Raw genomic sequence first — 21551 nt, forward strand, 5'->3', positions numbered from 1 at the left:
ACAAAAGGGCGAATGACAAAACCGCGCCCGACTAAACCGTGTCGCTGACGTCATCAACAGGACGACAACAGCGCAGAGACAGAAGCACGCTGTAAACCCTAAACCTAAACTTAACCCCTAACCCTAAACCTAACTCTAAACCTAACCCTTAACCTAACCCTAAACCTAACCCTTAACCTAACCCTAACCCTTAACCTAACCCTAAACCTAACCCTAAACCTAACCCTTACCTTGTTAAATCGGCTTTCTTTCGACACGCTATTTAAAGCGCCCTTCTTTCTCCGCACTGGGTGTTGTCGCTGCGTTGATGACATCAGTGACGCGGTTTAGTCGGGCGCGGTTTTGTCGTTCGCCCTTTTGTTGGGTCACGTGCATGCACAGAGCGTCAAAATGATGTCCGGGAAGGTGGGCAGAGCCTGCTACCGAGTGCACCTGCAAAGGAAAGTGAACAGCGAGGGGTGGCAGGAATCCGCAGTGCCATGCGAATTAGATTAGTTAGATTAGATTATAAAAATCGTGTGTCACAGCTGATCGTTGGAAAAATCGGTTCCCCCGAACTGGTAGCATATTTTTTTTTACTACCAGTACAGGCGAACAGGTAGCATTTTCACTAGCGGTTTGGGTGAACTGGTCCGAACCGATAGCATTTCACCCCTGCTTTGCCAAAGATTTCTGGAGCTGGGTAATGATTTCGGGGTGTGTGGAGCTGATGGTGCAGCCCCTCAAGAAAGAGGTGTTAGAGCGCTGACCAGCCAGGATGGGCATCTGAAGCTGCCCTTCTCCCCATCTTGCCATGACAGGTTCGATGCCGGTTCCGGCATGGCCACCATCCGACACCCTTCGATCCTCAACCTGGGCGAGTTCCACACCGTCCGCCTCTACCGCAACCTGACTCAGGGATCCCTGGTGGTGGACGGCCACCCCCCCGTGAACGGCAGCTCCCAGGTGATCCCTGGCTGAAGGAAGAGGGGGGAACGTGTCTTTCTCTTGAGACCTGGGCGGGGATGGAGAGGGGGCCCGTGGCTCCGGAGGAAGACTCCTTGTGCGCTGCAACACTCGTGCCGCAACCCATTCCCCCACGGAGCAGGAGGCCTTTGTCTCTCCTCTCTCTCTGGGAAACTGAGGCAGGCAGGAGCTGGATGGTGAATGCCAGCTAAGCTGCTTATGTGCGCCTTCGGTTAGCAAGTCCCGGAAAACTCCCACAGGGAAGGAGCGGGGGGGTGTCACCTGTGGGCCTGTCTTCCGACCCTTTTCATATCAAGGTTTTCATCTTGTGTGTCACTCCAGGGCAGGTTTCAAGGCCTGGATCTCAACGAGGAGCTCTACCTGGGCGGGTACCCCAATTATGCAGCCATTGCAAAAACCGGTCTCAGCAGTGGATTTGTAGGTGAGATGAGGGCGTGCGATGGGTCTGTCCCAGGATGAATGGATGGATGGATACAGCAGGTGGGGAACCGGTCAGAATGGTGGACTTTAAACCAGATTTGCTAACCTGGAGAAGGTTTACTCAGCCTCTCCTGTCAGGGCCAAGCCCACAGCCTGTCTTCCCTTACTAGACTTAGATCCGTGGTGGCTCAGTCTAGCAATAGCACTTATATACCGCTTTACAGTGCTTTATAGCCCTCTCTAAGTGGTTTACAGACTCAGCCTCTTGCCCCCAACAATCTGGGTCCTCATTTTACCAACCTCAGAAGGACGGAAGGCTGCGTCAACCTTGAGCCAGTCAGGATTGAACTGCTGGCAGTTGGCAGAGTTAGCCTGCAATACTGCATTCTAACCACTGGAAGAAAGGAATACCACAGACTTCCATACCGCTTTACAGTGCTTTATAGTCCTCTCTAAGGAGTTTACAGAATCAGCCTCTTGCCCCCAACAATCTGGGTCCTCATTTGACCTCAGAAGGATGGAATCCTGAGTCAACCTTGAGCCGGTCAGGATTTAACTGCTGGCAGTCAGCAGAGTTAGCCTGCAATACTGCATTTTAACCACTGGGAAGGAAGGAAGGAAGGAAGGAAGGAAGGAAGGAAGGAAGGAAGGAAGGAAGGAAGGAAGGAAGGAAGGAAGGAAGGAAGGAAGGAAGAGCACATATTGCTTCACAGTGCTTTACAGCCCTCTCTAAGCGGTTTACAGTGTCAGCCTATTGCCCCTAACAATCTGGGTCCTCATTTTACTGACCTCAGGAGGATGGAAGGCTGAGTCAACCTTAAGCAGGTCAGGATGGAAACTGCTAGCAGTCGGCAGAATTAGTCTGCAATACTGCTTTCTAACCACTATGCCACCACGGATCTTAGTCTAGTAAGGGAAGACAGGCTGTGTGCTTGGCCCAGGGATCTCAGTCTGTGCTCTCCTTCTCCTGATGCTGGGTCACACATGGCTAGGCTTATGGGTCTGGTCGTGCCAAGCACCGAGAACTTCTAATTGTACCTGCTTCGCTGCCGCCCCCTGCAGGATGTGTGCACCAACTCATCATCCAAGGGAAAGAGGTGATCTTCAAAGATTTTGACCTGCAAGCCCACGGAGTCTCCAACTGCCCCACCTGCCAAGACCAACCATGTCAGGTAGCCCTCTGCTCATAATTTTGGGGGGAGGGAGCAGACATCCTGGTGACCTCAAAGACGGTGCCCACAGGACATCCAAGAAATAGATACAGATGATTTAAGAGAGGAATGTGGGAGACAAGTCAAAAAGCATAGCAATTGAAGTATCGAAGCGGGCAAGAGACAATGGGTAAATGATTCCTTTTTTATTGTTGGTTTGACTTGCTTTTCCTTCTACCCCTCTCTATTTAAAGTACAGCAATTAAAGCATAAAGCGGGCAAGAGACTATGGATGGATGATTCCTATTCTCGGTTGCTGTTTTGAATTGTATTTTTTTTTTTATCTCTCCCTCTCTATTCTTTTTCTCTCTTTCTCTTTTTGCAGGCAGGTGACATGATTAGAAGTTAGACAGAAAAGAAAGAAAAGGCTTCTTAAAGTAGGGCGATATGATTAAAAACTAGAGTAAGAGATTTTAAAAAAGGGACACGGTGGCTCAGGGGCTAAGACGCTGAGCTTGTCGATCAGAAAGGTCGGCAGTTCGGCGGTTCGAATCCCTAGCGCCACATAACGGAGTGAGCTCCTGTGACTTGTCCCAGCTTCTGCCAACCTGGCAGTTGAAAAGCACGTAAAAATGCAAGTAGAAAAATAGGAACCACTTTTGGTGGGAAGATAACAGAGGTTAGTCATGCGTTGGTTTTTTGGTTTAGAAGTGGAGATGAGCACTGCCCCCTAGAGTAGGAAACGATTAGCAGATATGTTCAAGGGGAACCAGAGATAGAAATAAAGGGAATATTAATGTATTACATTTTTATTTGATAAAATGAAAGTTATAATGAGAAGTACAATTGAATAATGATAGATGGTAATCTAATATGGATGTGTATTGTTATGGGAATTTTATAAGTTGATTGAATGCAATAATAATGTTTCATCTAATCCGTTTTGTTTGTGCTGGAATGTATGGTGCCCAGGTGCCACACTGTTCATGCATTGATTTGTTATTTTTATTTTAAAAAAAAGATGGTGCCCACAGGGTGCCCGGAGCAATTGTGAGCCAGGGACTTTAACTGCATCACTGCCTTCCCTCCCTCCCTCCCCTCTATCTGGTTAGAACGGAGGAGTCTGCAGAGACTCGGAGAGCAGCAGCTACGTATGTGAGTGTCCCCAGGGGTTCGCTGGCAGCAACTGCGAGCACCCTCAGGCCCTGCGCTGCCATCCAGGTAAGACTCCTGCCCCCCCCTCGATTCTCTCCTCTATCTAACCTCATGTGCCAGGATCTGGGGCATTTGCCCCGGAGCAGAGCTGGGACTTTGCCAAGCCTGAAAGCCTTTGAGCGGAACTTCCGCCTGCCTTTCTCCCCACAGAGGCCTGTGGGCCCGATGCCACCTGCGTGAACCAAGCCTCCGGGGAGGGCTACACCTGCCGTTGCCTCTTGGGCCGACACGGAAAGAAGTGCATGGCAGGTGAGTGAGGCACAGCCTCAGCCCTGCTGACGAGGAAGCCAACAGAGGCCAAGGTGACCCCCTGCCCTTCTCCTTCTGCAGGCCTCACGGTGACCACCCCCCTCTTCCTGGGTGGAGATGCTTTCATCTCGTACCCGACCCTCAGCAGAAACCCCTACGAGCTGCGGCTGGAGATCGAAATCAAGCCGCTCTCCCCCAACGGCCTCGTCCTGTTCAACGGGGGCGACGGGACCCCCGTGGCTGATTTCGTCTCGCTCAACATGGCCAATGGGCACTTGGAGTTCCGCTACGAGCTGGGCTCAGGTAGGATCCCTACTGCCACCTGTCCCCCTCCCTCTTTGGCCGCCTTCAGCCCCTCCGGACTCACCAAGCTGGTCTTTCTTCACAGGTACCGCCGTGCTCCGGAGCCACAAGCCCCTGGCCCTGGGGCAGTGGCACAAGGTGGCGGCTGAGCGCCTGAACAAAGATGGCACCCTGCAGGTGGATGAGGAGCGGCCTGTCAAGAGGTCATCCCCCGGGAAGAGCCAAGGCCTCAACCTGCGCACTTCTCTCTACCTTGGAGGGGTGGAGGACACAATTAAGCTCCCAGCAGCCGCCAACATCTCCAGCCACTTCCATGGATGCATCGGAGAGGTGAACCATTAGCGGGCAGGGAAGCACCCACCTCCTTTGCTCAGCCAGTCGAGGTGGCAGCATCCATCCCTTCCCCTCCTTCCTCGGAACCCCAGAAACAGGAAGGGCATGCCTTGCAAGCAGAGGTTTGCACCCGCCAAGCATTCTCCTCTTATGAGTAGCCTGGGATGCTATTTCTAGTTCTCCCCTTCCAGGTTTCGGTCAACGGGAAGAAGGTGGACATTTCCTACAGCTTCCTGGAGAGTCGCAGCATCGGGCAGTGCATCGACAGCTCCCCTTGCGACCGCAGGCCTTGCCAGCACAGCGGCCAGTGCTTGATCACGGGGGAGTACGAGTTCCAGTGCCTGTGTCCAGACGGCTTCACGGGTGAGGCAGAAGACCAACGGGAAGCTCTCGGTGGGGTATCCACCCACCTGCCTCTGCTCCATCTGGTGCTCACTGGAACTTCTTTCTGCCCGCAGGGGAACGCTGCGAGGTGCCCGAGGCCCACTGTCAGCTCCATCATCCCTGCCTTAATGGGGGAGTCTGCAAAGGCACCGCCTGTCACTGCCGCCAGGGCTTCTCAGGCCTGTACTGTGAACACGGTGAGCATCGGGGGCAGGGACATCCCAAGTATGAAGCGGCTGCTTTAACCAGCTCTGAGGGTCTCTGCTGACCCAGCATGGCTTTGGGAGGGAGAGGAGCTTCCGTAGGACCCTGCTTGACGTGAGCCTCTCCCTTCGTCCTGTAGATGAACTGCAACACCAGCTGAAAGCCGAATGGCCAGAAGGCAGCGGAGGAAATGGTAAGCCTGGCCCTCTTTGGACCCCTCCCCTCTCTGGTTTTCTTACCTGTTGCTGGTTCAGCTGACTCAGATCAGGGGTGGTATTCACTTACCTTCCCTGCTGGTTCGCAAATGTTAGTGCGCATGCTTTGGGCTAAAAAAAGGGCCTAAATGGGATGCCATAGAGCTTGGGCGGATGGGCAGGGCCACCCACGATTTCCACTAGCGGTTCAGGTGAACTGATGTGAACTGGCAGAATACCGCCTCTGACTCAGTTGCTCTTTTTCCCTCTGACAGATGCTCCTGGACATTACGGGGCCTATTTCTGCAATGGGGGCTATGTGGCCCTGCCGAGACATGCTTTCCCCAGGAGGTGAGAGTGTGTGTGGCTGAATACGGTGTGTGTTAGGGTGCTGCCCACGCCCTCCCATTCTTGAAGGGCACTGCGGTTGGTGCTGGGAAAAGACGCCTCTGAAGGCTGGGCCCCACTTCTAGAGACACAAGAGGCCCGCAGATGATCGAGGGAGGGACATTGTAGTCCATGGTAGAGAAAGGGAGGTTCAATGGGGTGGGGAGGTGAAGCCATTGCAGAAAATAAACCCTGTATTTGGATGGTCTACTGGGCAGTTTTGGGCAAACGGGAGAAACGGTAGGTCAGCAAAACGGGGCATTTCCCCCTATAGCGGGGAGGGGGGAATTGGTGTTTCTAATTGTGGGCCACCTTTCTCACAGCCTTCCGGAGTCGCCAGAGACCATCGAGTTGGAAGTGCGCACCACCTCTGCAAATGGGCTGCTCTTCTGGCAGGGAGTGGTGAGTGGCCAAGAGATGGCGGGCACGGGAAGGACTGGGGGCAGAGGGCAGTCGGTCGGCCCCATGGGGAGTGGCCTTGGGAAGGTAGTTTGAGCGAAGCCAGGTGGGTTGGGGTGAGCTCCTCGCTTAAAAGCAGCCCAGTGGTGACAGGTCCTCCCCTGGACAACCGATGAGGTCTTGACCCCGCTCAGTGCTGGCCAGAACATCTGGACTGTGGACAGCCATCCTGAAAGGAGGGGTTTAGTGGGAGGGAAGGGCCTCTGCCTTCACTTGCTGAGCTGAGAAACCGCAACCGGGTGCTTGGCTGTCTCTCGCATGAGTTGCATGGCGGTGGCTGCAGATGCTGCACCCGTTGCATGGCCTTGCTGAAACGTGCGTGTGGCTTTTGCTTGTCCCTTTGTCTTTCCAGGCCACGGGAGAGCCGGGTCCCCTGCAGCATGTTGCTATCCAGGTATTGTACTGCTTGCATGGTTGGGCTGGTGGAGCTCTGAACAGGTGCTCAAAGCATGCGAGGGGAGCAGTGCATGGGAGTGGCTCCCCAGTGTCGCCAGGAGGCGGTTGTAGGGTTGCAGGAGAAGGCTGAGATGATGGCATCACACTGCCCTTTCTCTTACACACACAAACACACAGGAGGAAGGGGAACCAGCCAAAGGGAAGGACTTCATTAGCCTCGGGCTAAAGGACGGGCATCTGCTGTTCAGGTGAGTCAGGCCGCACTGCCGGTTGGGCTGCTCCTGCTAGGGCAATCTGGCTGATGGGCTGCCTTTCCAGACTGACCAACACGTCTTCCACAGTTACCAACTGGGAAGCGGAGAGGTCAACATCCGCTCTGAAGACCCTGTGGATGACGGAGAGTGGCATCGAGTGACCGCTGTCCGGTGAGAAGAGATGGCTGGTTGGGGTTTAGGAGAGTGAGTTTTTGGTCAACAGTGCGGACTCCCTGCCCTTCTGATGCAAACCCCCCGGGTTTTTTTTGTAGGGAAGGGAAAAGAGGCTCCCTTCAGGTGGACGGAGAGGAGGCAGTGACTGGAGAATCTTCTGGCAGGAATGTCATGGTCAACACCAAAGGCCGGATCTATATAGGTGAGTGGTTGGGGCCCTGGAAAGCAGTCCGGATGTCTTCTGGATCGTGCAATTCCAAAAGAGCTGGCTTGTTCTACCTTCTGACACCTTTTTCTGCCCCAGTGGGTACTCTCTGTCCAGTGTTGGCCTTGCGTCCATTGACCTCTGATTGGAGAAAGAGGCCGCTTGCTATTTTATGCAGATGTCAGCTACTTATACAGGGAGATGGTGGCTCAGTGGCCAAGACTCTGAGCTTGTCGATCAGAAAGGTCGGCAGGTTGGCGGTTCGAATCCCTAGCGCTGTGTAACGGACTGAGCTCCCGTTACTTGTCTTAGCTTTTGCCAACCTAACCGTTCAAAAACGGGTAAAACTGCAAGTAGAAAAACAGGAACCACTTTTGGTGGGAAGGGAACAGCATTTTGTGTACCTTCAGCGTTTAGTCATGCCGGCTACATGACCATGGAGATGTCTTCAGACAGCGCTGGCTTTTTAGCTTTGAAATATTGATGAGCCCCCTAGAGTCAGGAACGACTGACACATACGTGCGAGGGGAATATTTACCTTTACAGCTTATTTATGTCCACTGCTCTGTGGCTGCAGGAGGGTCATTTGGAGATCTTTTCCCACCAAGCTTCTTCAGGGGGTCACAGGAGGCCCATTTGAAAGTGGCACCAACCTCCTCACTTGCTGTCCAGAGAGAACGGTCAAGGGGTTCAATATCCCAGGCTAATAGGATTGAGCGAAAGAGTGGGTCTTCTGGGTTGCCCTTTCCCGCAGACTTCCTTGAGACTGGACAATCACTTCCTTTGCTGAGACCATTGTCTTTCTCTGTTCAGGAGGCGCCCCCGACATCCAGACGCTCACGGCTGGGAAATACGCCTCAGGAATCACAGGCTGCCTCAAAAATGTGGTAATGGTCAATGCCCGGCCAGGCCAGGAGCCCCGTCAGCCAGTAGATTTGCAACATCAAGCGGAAATGGCCCTGAACATTCAGGAGTGCCCCTCATAGGGGAGGCCCACCCACCCACCTTCCACCCTCTTGCTCTTCGTTGCCATCGCCGGGCCAAAGGAGAGACATCTACGCTGATTATCATTATTTTATTAATATTATTATTATTACAAATTTTTTAAAAAGAAGAAACACACAAACGGTGCTTTTGCTGCTGCCAAAAAAAGAGGAAAGGGGGAGGGAATTGGCTGATGGCGTCCTCGTCCTGGGACGGCAGGAAAGGAGCCACACGCCTTCTTGAAGGACCAGGGAGCCCTGCCATGCTGTGCCGGAAACTGCCAAAGGAGGCCCGAACCAGGCCGGCTTCCCAGAGTTTGGCAAGTGAACCGGGCGCCCCGACGGCTACTCTGCTGGGCCGGCTGGCTGTGACTGACCAAAGATCCTGCCCCTCGCCCTCCCTGGGGCAGCGAGAGGATCCTGGGAAGGTGGTGTCGGCACATCCCCATGCCCAGCAAATGCCATGTAGGAGACGGATCCTTTTGAAGTCCCTTCTCTGCCTCGTTGCCCTGCACAGCTGCAGTGCTTCTGAGAGGTGCCCCACCCGACTTTGCCCTATGCCTGTGGGTCCTCTAGGGCCAGCTGCCTTAACCCCTGGATCATGCCTAGGAATCCTGGGTCTCGCCCCGTGGAAGAAGCAACCCTGCTGCACCCTGGGAGGTGTCTTTCCCACCGCCTTTGGGTTGCTTCAGTGCCTTATTGGGGAGGGGGGGCATCTCCTAACGGATGCACAGGCTATCTCCCAGCCCAATCTCCTCTCACCCGCCCTCCGTTGCCCTGCTGAGTGTTATTTCTCACAGCAAATCTTCTGGAAACGAGGCTGTTTCTTGGGAGGCAGAGAGCAGAGAAGCCCCACAATCCAGAAAGTCCTGTCCCTGCTATGGGTCAGTCAGAATCAGAAGGTTTTTTTTTTATCGCTTTCCAAGGACAAAAGGAGCTTTGCCTAACTAGCCAGGTCCAAAGAAACTTCCGTTGCTCGGACAGGAGATTGCTGATCGCTGGCATTGCTGACCGCTGACATCCTTGTCCTCTCCTGCCAGCCGCCCCCCCCCCGCACTGGGGCCAGCAAACTGCTTTTGCCTTGGGGGGGATGCCTGATTCTACTTCAGCCAGGGCGCCCCACACTTCTCGTGTTGGCCTGGCTGCGCTGGCCATTTTGGTGCAGCCCCTCTTGTGTCCAGGATTGGAGCGGCCAGCCTACAAACTCTCTCTCTGCTTCTCCTACCCTCCTTCCCTTGACTGTTCTTGTACTTCTTTTTCTTAATAAATGGTGCTGAACCCCACGATCGTCGAGACTGGGTTTTTTTTTCCTATTGCAGAGGAGCGTGTGATTGTGGTATTGCAGTGAGAGAGATGAAAAATTGTCCCAGAACCAATCCCCACGTCCAACAATCTGGTTTGAGTTTCTTTTCTAAAAAAACATCATGCCCTCCCAGTTTCAATCAGGGGCATCCATTACATACTGTTCCAACCCAGGCTTCTTTGGAAAGCAGGAAGCAAAGTCTTGATCTCGACAAAACCCCTTTTTATTTACATGACTGTGAATTCCTTTCATTCACAGTCAGCAAGGCTTAGTAAAACAATCTTTCAGAGGAATGTTTATCCATATGAACCTCATCTTGCTAGGTGAGCTGCCAGATAACTAGTTTCTAAACACAGGGCAAGGCAACACTTGGCACAGAGTCTCTTATAATCACAAGTAGAACTTTCCACTCTTGAAACGGCTGAAGGAACGAATTGTTTCCTGCAAAATCCCACTCCCTGTTCGCTCCTCTTTTGTTTCCTATGGGAGGGGCCAATCACCTCCAAAATGTGGCTTTACTCTTAAGTCGACCCTGCTTTCTTAGTTGTTCTTGTCTTCTGGTAGCTTGGTGCATGCACACACTGGGAACAGGCTCCAGCTGTTCTTCTGCCTCACTGCTGTCTAACTCCCTCTCTGGCTCCAACGCAGAGCCCTCATCTGAGCTTTCCTCAGCCCCCAGGACTGGTCCATGTTCCTCCCCAACCTCCTCACTGTCTGACTCAGGAGGATGCAGCTTGCCTGGTTCTCCTGTTTGAGCAGGGAAAGTTGGACTAGAAAACCTCCAAGGTCTCTTTCTCTTCTTTCTTCTCTTCTGTCATCTCTTCTTTTTTCTCTTCTTTCTTCTCTCTTTTTTCTTCCATCTCACTTCTGTCAGCTCCTCTTCTATCTTTCTTCTTTCTTTCTCTCTTCTTTCTTGTCTTCTCTTCTTTCTCTCTTTTCTCCTCTCTTCTATCATCTCTCCTCTTTCTTCTCTTTTCTTATTTCTTCTTTTCATTCTCCTTTCTTCTATCATCTCTCTTCTGTCATCTCTTTCCTCTTCTTTCTTCTCTTCTTTCTTCTATTTTCTCTCTTGTCGTCTGTCATCTCTCTTCTTTCTCCTCTTTCTGTCATCCCTCTTCTGTCATTTCTCTCTTCTTCTTTCTTCTCTTATCTCTCTTCCTTCTCTCTTCCCTTTCCTCCTCTCTTTTCTTCTTTCTCTCTTCTTTTTGTCTTTTCTCCTCTTTCTCCTCTTCTTTCTCTTCTCCTTTCTTTCTCCTCTCGTCAAGTTTTGCTTCTCCCAGGCTACGAGAACGCGCCTGGCTGTCACGAAGTGTTTGGCGCTCAGCTGGCCCGCCCCTGCACAGCCACGCTTCCGGACCAGAGGGGAGGCTCTTCCGGTGTGAGCCCAAGGGCTACTGGGAGTTGTAGTCTTGCCCTGGTGTAGAGGGCCTTCTAATGTATACCCACTTCCCAGGTCATGGTCATTGTGGCTCTTTGCCACAATGGCGTTGTGGACGCGCGTTAGCATGAGAAATAAACACGTGGATTGAGGGTCCGCGGGGAAACGGAGACCTGTGGAGGGGTGGGACGTTGAAAACAGCACCAGCCGCGCCCGAGAAGAAGAGAGCAGCCATTTTAAAAGGGTCAAAAGTGCCTCATATTCTTATTTAGTTTGTCACTCATGTACAAGATAACAGGAGTAAGAATAAACATGAATAAGAAATTAGGAAATGGGTACAAATAAATGGGGAAATCCCCACATGTAGGTGTAGGGCGTTTTGTTATGTTTTTTTTTTAAACTTGGTGATTATACAAAACTTCACCTCAAAAGAGACAAAACGGGATGAGCAATGCATTGTGGGGAAGTTTCGCCTCAGAAGAGCGAGCCCTATGTGCGCATGCTCCGCTCGTCCAATGGCTTTCTCAAACTTTTCCCTCCCTTCATCTTCGCTACACGGGAAGGAGGCGGGGCCTTTTCGAGAGAGCGCCGCCCTATTAGAAGTCGCGGGCCACGCCTCTCCAAGCCCGCCCTCTCTCTCTCTTCCTCCCCACCCCCCCACCCCGCTCCCAGGCTTGGCGTCCGCCGTTGGCGTGACGTCAGACCCGAGAAGCTCAGGTAGAGCGAGCCGCCCCGCGCGCGCCCCCAGGAGGCGTGGCCTGAAGGCTGCCAAGGTCCTTGGGGCCGCTTCCGCTTCCGGGGGTCGCCCGGTCTCTCTTTCCTCTTCCGGAATCGCCCCTCCGGAGGCCCTGTTCCCGCTCGGGCCGGTCCCGGGATGGCTCCGCGGCTGCAGCTGGAGAAGGCGGCCTGGCGCTGGACGGAGACGGTGCCGCCCGAAGCCGTGACGCAGGAGCACATTGAGGCGGCCTACCGGATCGGGCTGGAGCCCTGCCAGCGGGGCGCTTGCAGGTGAGGCGACGCCCAGGAGGGCGCGGCCTTCTGCTGCTCGGCTTCTAGTCCCGAGTTAAGGAGCCTGGGCAAAGCCTGGAGCCTCCCCACGCCTAATGGAAAAGGGTTACGACAGGTGCCATCTTCTGGGCGTCACCCGGGGAGGAGCCCAACACAGGAATCGAAATCCTGCCAAGGGGGTGGCGACGCCCCATAAGTTACCATGCCAGGCGTACCCCTCTCCCTATCGGCATAACTGGATCTTTTAGGGGCCTTCCCTTTTTTTAGTTTGATGATGGCAAATCAGTTTTTTCCTTCCCCTGGGAGCACCCTGTGGTGCCCTTTCCCTTCTGCTGCTTCTCACAGCTCTGAGGTTGGCTTGCCTTAAAAAAAAAGAATAGAATAAAATAGGGAACAGACTAGGGAATAGAATGGGAAGGGAATTCTTTATTGGCCAAGTGTGATTGGACACACAAGGAATTTGTCTTTGTTGCGTATGATCTCAGCGTACATAAAAGGACAAGATACATTCGTCAAGAATCATAAGGTACAACACTTAATGATAGTCATAGGGTACAAATAAAAAGAGATCAATAGATCTGAAGGCTTCCTGCTTTCTGCAGAAATTCCCTTCGGGGTGAGGGTTAACTGGGGTTTGTCTCTTCCAGTCCAGAGCCTAATGTTTTTTTTTTCAATCAAATTTTTATATTTTTTATACATACCGTGTGAATGGTGTGGCATCATACATTTCAGTACACATAAACATAATCTTATTTATTCCTGTTACTTTTCGTTTCCATTATTTCATATTATTTATACACGCCTTTTGTTTTCACCCTTCATTTCTAAACCTTCTTTCTCTCCTTTTGTGTATCTTAACTATTATTATTCCCCTCTATTTATTATCCCAATTTTAACTCCCCCCCCCTCCTTTCCTATCGCTATAATATTCAAATATGTGCTTTTAACCTATTTGGTTATTTATATTTCCTTAATTAAATCAGAATTTCATTCTTCCATTATTCAATAGCTCTGTATACAGTTTTAGTATCAAGCACAATCATTTATACATTTAAAGTAGTTCTATTCATGTTCTTTTCAATTCTTCAATCCATATAATTCTACTATTAAATTATTCAAATACAAGTGTGTGTATACACACGCACACACACACAAACAAACAATACACATCCACATATATATATATCAGTGTTTTTCAACCTTTTTTGTGCAAAGGCACACTTTTTTCATGAAAAAAATCACGAGGCACACCACCATTAGAAAATGTTAAAAAATTTTAACTCTGTGCCTATATTGACTATATATAAAGTAATTCTCCCACGGCACACCTTACACTATGTCACAGCACACTAGTGTGCCACGGCACAGTGGTTGAAAAACACTGATATATATAATAATGATAAATATAATATAATGTATGTAATATATGTGTGTGTGTGTGTGTATGTATAATCTATATTACATACATACATGCATACATACATACATACATACATGTCTATCTATAATATATAGTGTTTCTAGGCACGGCAGTGGGGCAGCTTCCTTTAAAAAAAAAAAAATAATAATAATCCCAATTGTATCGCACCTTCATTGGCATCCTACAAAATGCTGCCCAAGTGGGTCCAAGGTCCTACATTGTTCATTCACCTGGTTAGAAACCAGGGTGGCATTGCGCCTGATGCTAATTAAGTTTTGTCAACCATGAAAGAGGGTCCCCCCCCCCTCTCCCCTTTATGGGTTAGCGTAGCTGTAATACTGTTATTTTATGATTATTTGCCCATTGGGTGGGAAAAGCATGATTGCTTTTACTTTACTAATTAAATATTTTCCTTGGTAAATAGCTTTGCACAATCGATTAGCAGCTGCAGGGGACACATAAGGAACCGTCTTTAATAAATGATAAATTACCTTAGCACAGTTATTGTTTACAAGGACACCTGCTTTTTTGCTAGCTGTAGGAGCTAATGACAAGCTTTGCTTGCTTCCATTATCGGATCCCTCAATTATTGTTCTTGCTGTCAAAACAAAAAAAAAACACATAAAAGGAAGCCTGGTTTACATCCCTGCCTTTCAGCTTTTGTATTTTGCTAATTTCAGGGTATGTGGGAGTAGGAGTATTTTTATCTCTTTTCAGACACTAGTTGTTATATTATTTTCATTGGTGCCTTATTGTTTTTTTTTTATTATTGGTACTTATGCCTTGACAGAAAAGACAGCCACAATAAGGATCTTGCAAAATAATACGGTTGAATTAAGGAGGGCAGTAATTGCAAGATGGCCTCTACTCTGGAAGATTTAATTTTTTAGTTGAGAAGTTCTTCCTAAAATTTTATAAATCCTCCCCAAGTCCACTAAAGTGAGCATCTATATTAATAGATAACGATCATAATTTTCAAAGGCAGTCTCACCCTCCCTCCAGATTTTCCTCTTGCCTCCTTGGATGTGTATTTTTTAGCTACCAAGGCTGAGAGTGGAGCCTCTGTTTTTCCCTTCAGAGGATTAAGGAGCATATATATGCAGTGGGGAGGTGGTGGCTCAGTGGTTATGATCCGATCAGAAAGGTCGGCATATTGGCAGTTTGAATCCCTAGTGCCACGTAACAGAGTGAGCTCCCGTTACTTGTCACAGCTTCTGCCAACCTAGTAGTCCGAAAGCATGTTAAAAATGCAAGTAGAAAAATAAGGAACACCTTTGGTGGGAAGGTAACAGGGTTCCGTGTACCTTTGGTGTTGAGTCATGCCGGCCACATCACCACGGAGACGTCTTTGGGCAGCGCTGGCTCTTTAGCTTTGAAACAGAGATGGGCACTGCCCTCTAGAGTCGGGAGTGACTAGCACATGTGGAGGGGAACCTTTATATCAAAATATAATGCAGTAAGGGACCAGCAAGAGCTGTCTTCATCGGAGAAAGAGGGAGCTAGTGCAGATTTATCCTGATTTAAGCAAAGCTGAAACATCAAGCCTGTTGGAAAAGGCTTCCTTTGCAAGAAGTGTTCGGGTTGTGTGCAAACAACAGCATGGCTGTCCCCAAGGACATCCCTCAAAGCTCTTTTCAGAATCCTCCATCCCCAACTGTGAGGGGCCTCGCTTTCTTGACTTCCCAGAAATCAAGAGATTTTAGAACCAGGAGGGGGAATGCTAGCAAACAAGGCAACCTGAACCGTTCCTGAGAAAAATGGCGATGGGCAGGAACATAACCCGACCCTTGGCTTTGCTTCTACAGGAGAAACTGCAGAGGGAATCCCAATTGCCTGGTGGGGATTGGAGAGCACATTTGGCTAGGGGAGATCGATGAAAACACCTTTCACAACATCGACGATCCCAACTTTGAGAGGCGGAAAAAGGTAACGCCTATGGTTTTCTGGCTTGATCGAAAAAGAGTTGTTCTTCCCCCATTGCACCTCATCACTTTGCAGTAGGTGCTTATGTCTGCCGCCCCGAATTGCTGAGGCTGAAATTGCCTCGCTTCCCAAGATCTACGGAGGTTGGTTGGCTATGAAGTATCCTCATTGGGCCTGGGAAGCAATTTGGTATCACAAGGAGGGAGCCTCTGGGGGCAGAGGGGAGACAAAATTTCATTCAACTGGTGTGTGTGTGTGTGTGTGTGTGTGTGTGTGTGTGTGTGTGTATATATATATATATACATATATACACATACATACATACATACATACATACACACACACACACACACACACACATACATACATACACACACATATATATGTTTTCTGAGGTTTTCGCGGGTGTTAGTATGTAGGTCTCTGGTTATTCGGGTTTTCTCCCACGTAAAATTGGAGATGTCTTGGCGACTTTTCGACGAAGTCCAAGGACCAGAAGCCAGACTGCAAATGCACAATTAGCCTCTTTAAACCCCTCCTATCCTTACATGAAACACAAACCCCCAACCAATCAGAACACACCTCCACCCAATCAGGACACAGCCAAGCTCCCACCCAATCAGTTCAAACCCCCACTGGCAGTTAAAAGGAAGAAACAGCCGAGATCTCACATTGCTCCTGGAAGCACCAAGCCGAGCAAACAAGCCTGAAGATGACGAATGAGACTTCGTCGAAACGTCGCCAAGACATCTCCAATTTTACACGGGAGAAAACCCGAATAACCAGAGACCTACATACATATATACATATACATACATACATACATACATACATATATATATACATACACATATATATATACACATACATACATACATACATACATACATACATACATACATATTCTTTTTAAACAAAAACTGGTCTTTTCTTATGTATCTTCAAAGCTGCGAAATTTTGAGTCTGGTTTCTCTTGTGATGGGAAACCATTTCTGAGCTGGTGCAAGTTAATAGAATTCTTTATTGGCCAAGTGTGGTTGGACACACAAGGAATTTGTGTGGTGCGTATGCTCTCTGTGTACATAAAGAAAAATAAAATAGAATACATTCATCAAGAATCATAAGACACAACACTCATAGGTTACCAATAACCAATCAAATCGTACTAGGAAACAAATAAAACAATATAAATTTTAAAGATACAAGCAACATAGTTATAGTCATAAGTGGGAAGAGATAGGTACTAGGAAAGAAGAGAAGAATAATAGTAATACAGTTAGTAGGTAATATGACAGTGTTGGAATTAGTTGCTTAGCAGAGTGATGGCATTCGAGGGAAAACTGTCCTTGTGTCTAGTTGTTCTAGTGTGCAGTGCCCTATAGCGTCGTTTTGAGAGTAAGAGTTGAAACAATTTATGCCCAGGATGTGAGGGGTCTGTAGATATTTTCACAGCCCTCTTTTTGACTCATGCAATATACAGGTCTTCGATGGAAGGCAGGTTGGCAGCCATTGTTTTTTCTGCAGTTCTGATTATCCATTGAAGTCTGGGTCTGTCTTGTTTGGATGCAGAGCCAAACGAGACAGTTATGGAGGTGCAGACAACAGACTCAATAATTCCTCTGTAGAACAGAATCAGCAGCTCTTTGGGCAGTTTGAGCTTCCTGAATTGGTGCAGAAAGAACATTCTTTGTTGTGCTTTTTTGACGGCATTTTTGATGTTAGGTGTCCATTTTAACTCTTGAAATATGATAGAACCTAGAAACCTGAAGGTCTCTACTGCTGATACTGTGTTGTCTAGTATTGTAAGAAGCGGAATTGTTTTTTCCCCCCAAACGTATTTCATTGGGGTATGTTTTTCTGGTTTTTGTTGTGTTAAAAAATGCTGAGCATTTTAAGGACAGCAAGGTAGAAAAGCATTTCAAAGTGGAACTTGTCCTGTGCTTAGATACGGAAGAATGGACCCATTGAATTGCGGCTGCAAAACCAAAGTAATTTTTAACAATGCATCGAGATTCTCGCAAATGCTCAGGGCCTCTGGGCACCAGCTCTCCTTTCTGCAGGAACTAACTCCACTATTGTCGAAGGAGAGGAACACTCTAGAGAAGGCCTTGCTAAAAATTGCCTACCCTTGAGCTGCTCTGTTTTTTTGGCTGGCCTCACCTCTCATGATCTCTGTTTCGCTTCTCCTTTCCCGAATGCAGAATGCCTTTGTAGGCCTCACCAACCTGGGGGCCACGTGCTACGTCAACACTTTCCTACAGATGTGGTTCCTAAATCTGGAGCTCCGGCAGGCGCTGTATCTGTGTCCGGTTGCAAGGCCTGAATGTGTCACTGCAGCAAAGAAAGGTATTTTGGTGGCATCCTTGCTCTTGTTAGAAGGAGTCGGTCCTAAGATTCATCTGATTTGAACCCCAAATGGTTGGCCAGATCTAGATATCGTCACTGTCCCCCTATACCATGTTTTCCCAAGAATAAGACCTACATTAATTTTTGTTCCAGAAGATGTGTTGGGGCTTATTTTGGGGAAAATACAGTACTAAAATGCATCTGTCTAGCTGACTATCTTAATGGTCTTATTTTTGGGGTATGGCTTATATTACGAACATCCTAGGAAATCATGCAAGGGCTTATTTTCCAGTTGGGTCTTATTTTGGGGAAAATACGGTACTAAAATGCATCTGTCTAGCTGACTATCTTAATGGTCTTATTTTTGGGGTATGGCTTATATTACGAACATCCTAGGAAATCATGCCAGGGCTTATTTTCCAGTTGGGTCTTATTTTGGGGAAATATGGAATGGAATAGAGAGAATGGAATGGAATATGGAATGAAATAGAGAGAGAATGGAATGGAATATGGAATGGAATGGTATATGGAATGGAATGGAATAGAGAGAGAATGGAATGGAATAGAGAGAATGGAATGGAATGAGAATGGAATAGAGAGAGAATGGAATGGAATAGAGGGAGAATGGAATGGAAGATGGAATGGAATATGGAAGATAGAATGGAATGGAATAGAGGGAGAATGGAATGGGATGGAATATGGAATGGAATGGAATATGGAATGGAATGGTATATGGAATGAAATGGTATATGGAATGAAGTGGAATGGAATAGAGAGAGAATGGAATGGAATGGTATATGGAATGGAATATAGAGAATGGAATGGAATATGGAATGGAATGGAATAGAGAGAGAATGGAATGGAATTTGGAATAGAATAGAATTCTTTATTGGCCAAGTGTGGTTGGACACACAAGGAATTTGTCTCTGGTGCATATATTCTCATAAAGATATATTCGTCAAGAATCATAAGGTACAACAGTTAATGATAGTCATCGGGTACAAATAAGCAACCAGGAAACAATATCAATCATCACGATACCAGCAACAAAGTTACAGTCCTGCAGTCATAAGTGAGAGGAGATGGGTGATAGGAACGATGAGAAGATTAATAGTAGCGCAGACTTAGTAAATAGCTTAGTCACTTCACAAATTCTGCTTGAAGAGATTGTCCCCATTTCACAGAAGTGTTCGGCTCGTTGCTCTCAGTTAGACGAGGGGCAAACGAGTTCCTTCGCCGGTACCAAGCCTGCATCCTGGTGTTTTAATCAAGCCTTTGATCCCTTGACAGATTACGAACCTCAGACCATTTGCGAGCACCTCCAGTACTTGTTCGCCTTGCTCCAAAACAGCAAAAGGCGATACATTGACCCATCGGGGTTTGTGAAAGCACTTGGCTTGGACACAGGTCAGCAACAGGTAAGGTTCGAGGCACCCCGGCCAACTTCTCCCTCTTTTGCCTTATTGTCTCTCAGAACGACACATTTAAGAAAGCCGTTGCCACACAGAGGAAAACCAGGAATCCTTTGATGGCAGAAAAATAAAAAGCCCTCCTCATTTTGCCTGGGCTACTCGGTTGAAAAGTCCCGGTGGAAGAGTTGCCTCTTTCGGAGGAATTTTCTGACAATAGCTGACTTCAGTGAGGGCGAACCTTTTGCGGCTCGCATGCCAAAAGCAGGGGGAGCGTAGGGGGGGGGGTCATGCGTGGGCATGCCACACCCATAATGCTATGTGCACGATGACCAGCGCTCCCCCCCCCCATTTTCTATGTGCTTTTTTCACCCTCCCCAGGCTCCAGGGGCTTTATAGGAGCCTGGGGAGGGCACAAACAGCCTCCCGGAGGCCTCAGGAGCTTTCCTGAAGGCTCCGGAGCGCGAAAAACCGGAGGTTCAGGAACGTACTTCTGATTTGCTCGTAGGGCCAGTTTTATCCCTCTGGAAGCCTCCTGAAGGCTCCGGAGGGCTATAACCTGCCCTACAAGCAAACCAGAAGTACGTTCCCGAACTTCCGGTTTGCCCATAGGGCCGGTTTTTCGTGCTCCGGAGGCTTCAAGCCTCCAGAGGGCGAAAAATGGCCTCAAAAGAAGGCCTAAGGTCAGCTGGCCATCACGCGCTGGCCAGCTGACAGGGCAACGCCTTATGTGCTCTGCGTGCCACCTGTGACACGTGTGCCATAGATTCGCCATCACGGGATGGGATTAAAATGAGAGGTTTGGGCCTCTGGGTCGCTCCGATCTAAAAAAAGATGTGGAGACTCTAGAAAGAGTGCAGAGAAGAGCAACCGAGATGATTAGGGGACTGGAGGCTAAAACCAGGGGTGGCATTCAGCCAGTTCTGACCGGTTCTGATAAACAGGGAGCGGAAATTTTCAGTTGTTTGGAGAAACGGCAAATGCCACCACTGGCTGGCCACGCCCTCCCGCCATTCCCCGCCCCTTGTTTTTTAGCTCAGCTGATTCGTGCGGCAGGGCAGATTCCCGCGCCTCAGCTGAGCTAAACAACAGCTCAGCTCACCAGCGCTAAAACCAAGGGCGGTCTTTGAGTGCTGCGCCCGTGCGCAAAATGTGTGTTAGGCATGCATGCGCACAAAGCACACTCTCATAAAACCAGTAGGAATAGATTTGGAATCCCATCTCTGGCTAAAACATATAAAGAACGGCTGCTGGAACTGGGGATGTCTAGTTTAATGAAAAGAAGGAATGGGGAGACATGATAGCAGTCTTCCAATATCTCAGGGGTTGCCCCAAAGAAGAGGGAGTCAAGCTATTCTCCAAGGCACCTCAGGGCAGGACAAGAAGCAACGGGTGGAAACTAACCAAGGAGAGAAGCAACTTAGGACCAAGGAGAAATTTCCCAACAGTGAGAACAATTAACCAGTGGAACAGAAGTTGCCTCCAGAAGTTGTGAATGCTCCAACACTGGAAGTTTTTAAGAATATGTTGGATATCCATTTGTCTGAAGTGGTGTAGGGTTTCATTCCTAAGCAGAGGGTTGGACTAGAAGACCTTCAAGGTCCCGTCCAACTCTGTTATTCTATTCTATTCTATTCTGGGTAGCCCTGCCCTGTTTCCTTGAACTCGCATCCTGTCTTTTCCACTGTTGTTCTAGGACGCCCAGGAGTTTTCCAAGCTGTTCATGTCCCTCCTGGAGGACACCCTGACTTCTCAAAAAAACCCGGACGTGCGCGACATCGTCCAGAAACAATTTTGCGGCGAATACGCCTACGTTACAGTGTAAGGCTTTTCTTCGCGCGGCTGCTTCTCGCTTACTACTCCTGCTTCGGTCTTAGGGGGCTTTGGGGGCTCATGGCTGCCTCTTGCTTTGCTCTCTCCAGTTGCAACCAGTGTGGCCGAGAGTCCAAACTTATCTCCAAGTTTTACGAGCTTGAGTTAAACATCCAGGGCCACAAGCAGCTGTCAGACTGCATCACGGAGTTCCTGAAGGTACCTGTCCGCCAGGGGGAAGAAGGGCCAAACACAGCAGCACTGGCTTTGGGAGCAGCCTCGGGACCCGGAGGGGTCTTGCTTGCCCCCCAAGCTTGGTTGGTGAGAGTTGATGACTTTGGGGTCCCACTGCCAGGCAGGTCGGGGTGCCTCTGCAACCAGCTTTGGTCTTTTTTTCCCCTGGCAGGAGGAGAAGCTGGAGGGGGACAATCGCTACTTCTGCGAGTCCTGCCAGAGCAAACAGAACGCCACCCGGAGGATACGCCTGCTCAGCCTCCCTTGCACCCTCAACCTCCAGCTTATGCGCTTCGTGTTCGATAGGTGAGCTGCCTCCTACACTCGGCCGAAGCCTTCCCTTCGCGGCGGGATTCCATCCCCGTCTGAAAGTGGGCTGCTTGGCGAGGCTGGAATCAAACTGGCTGGGCATGAAGTATCTTCAGAACAAGACACACACAC

At 49.1% G+C, this 21551-nt stretch overlaps 2 protein-coding genes across 2 annotated transcripts in view; both read left to right on the forward strand.

Moving 5' to 3' along the window:
* Positions 1-9560, forward strand: part of HSPG2 (heparan sulfate proteoglycan 2) — a gene marked incomplete at its 5' end in the record, with an annotated part of 93867 nt that extends 84307 nt beyond the window's left edge. Inside the window, 17 exon segments of the mRNA XM_087702437.1 lie at positions 801-945; positions 1288-1387; positions 2449-2558; positions 3650-3758; positions 3903-4001; positions 4083-4304; positions 4390-4634; positions 4829-5000; positions 5096-5218; positions 5365-5418; positions 5695-5770; positions 6130-6208; positions 6618-6659; positions 6839-6909; positions 7003-7086; positions 7188-7291; positions 8108-9560. Coding sequence (XP_087558563.1) covers positions 801-945; positions 1288-1387; positions 2449-2558; positions 3650-3758; positions 3903-4001; positions 4083-4304; positions 4390-4634; positions 4829-5000; positions 5096-5218; positions 5365-5418; positions 5695-5770; positions 6130-6208; positions 6618-6659; positions 6839-6909; positions 7003-7086; positions 7188-7291; positions 8108-8280 — 2008 coding nt within the window.
* Positions 9561-11744: 2184 nt separating this feature from the next.
* The window catches only part of USP48 (ubiquitin specific peptidase 48), a 33454-nt gene continuing 23647 nt past the window's right edge, over positions 11745-21551 (forward strand). The window contains 7 exon segments of the mRNA XM_087702089.1: positions 11745-11966; positions 15192-15312; positions 17511-17655; positions 18946-19073; positions 20761-20885; positions 20987-21095; positions 21283-21416. Of these exon segments, the coding sequence (XP_087558215.1) occupies positions 11833-11966; positions 15192-15312; positions 17511-17655; positions 18946-19073; positions 20761-20885; positions 20987-21095; positions 21283-21416 (896 nt within the window). The 5' untranslated portion in view covers positions 11745-11832.

Source organism: Thamnophis sirtalis, unplaced genomic scaffold, assembly GCF_051295495.1.
Source record: "Thamnophis sirtalis isolate CommonGarterSnake01/CBP01778 unplaced genomic scaffold, rThaSir2_p1.2 scaffold_15, whole genome shotgun sequence".
Lineage (NCBI taxonomy): Eukaryota > Metazoa > Chordata > Lepidosauria > Squamata > Natricidae > Thamnophis > Thamnophis sirtalis.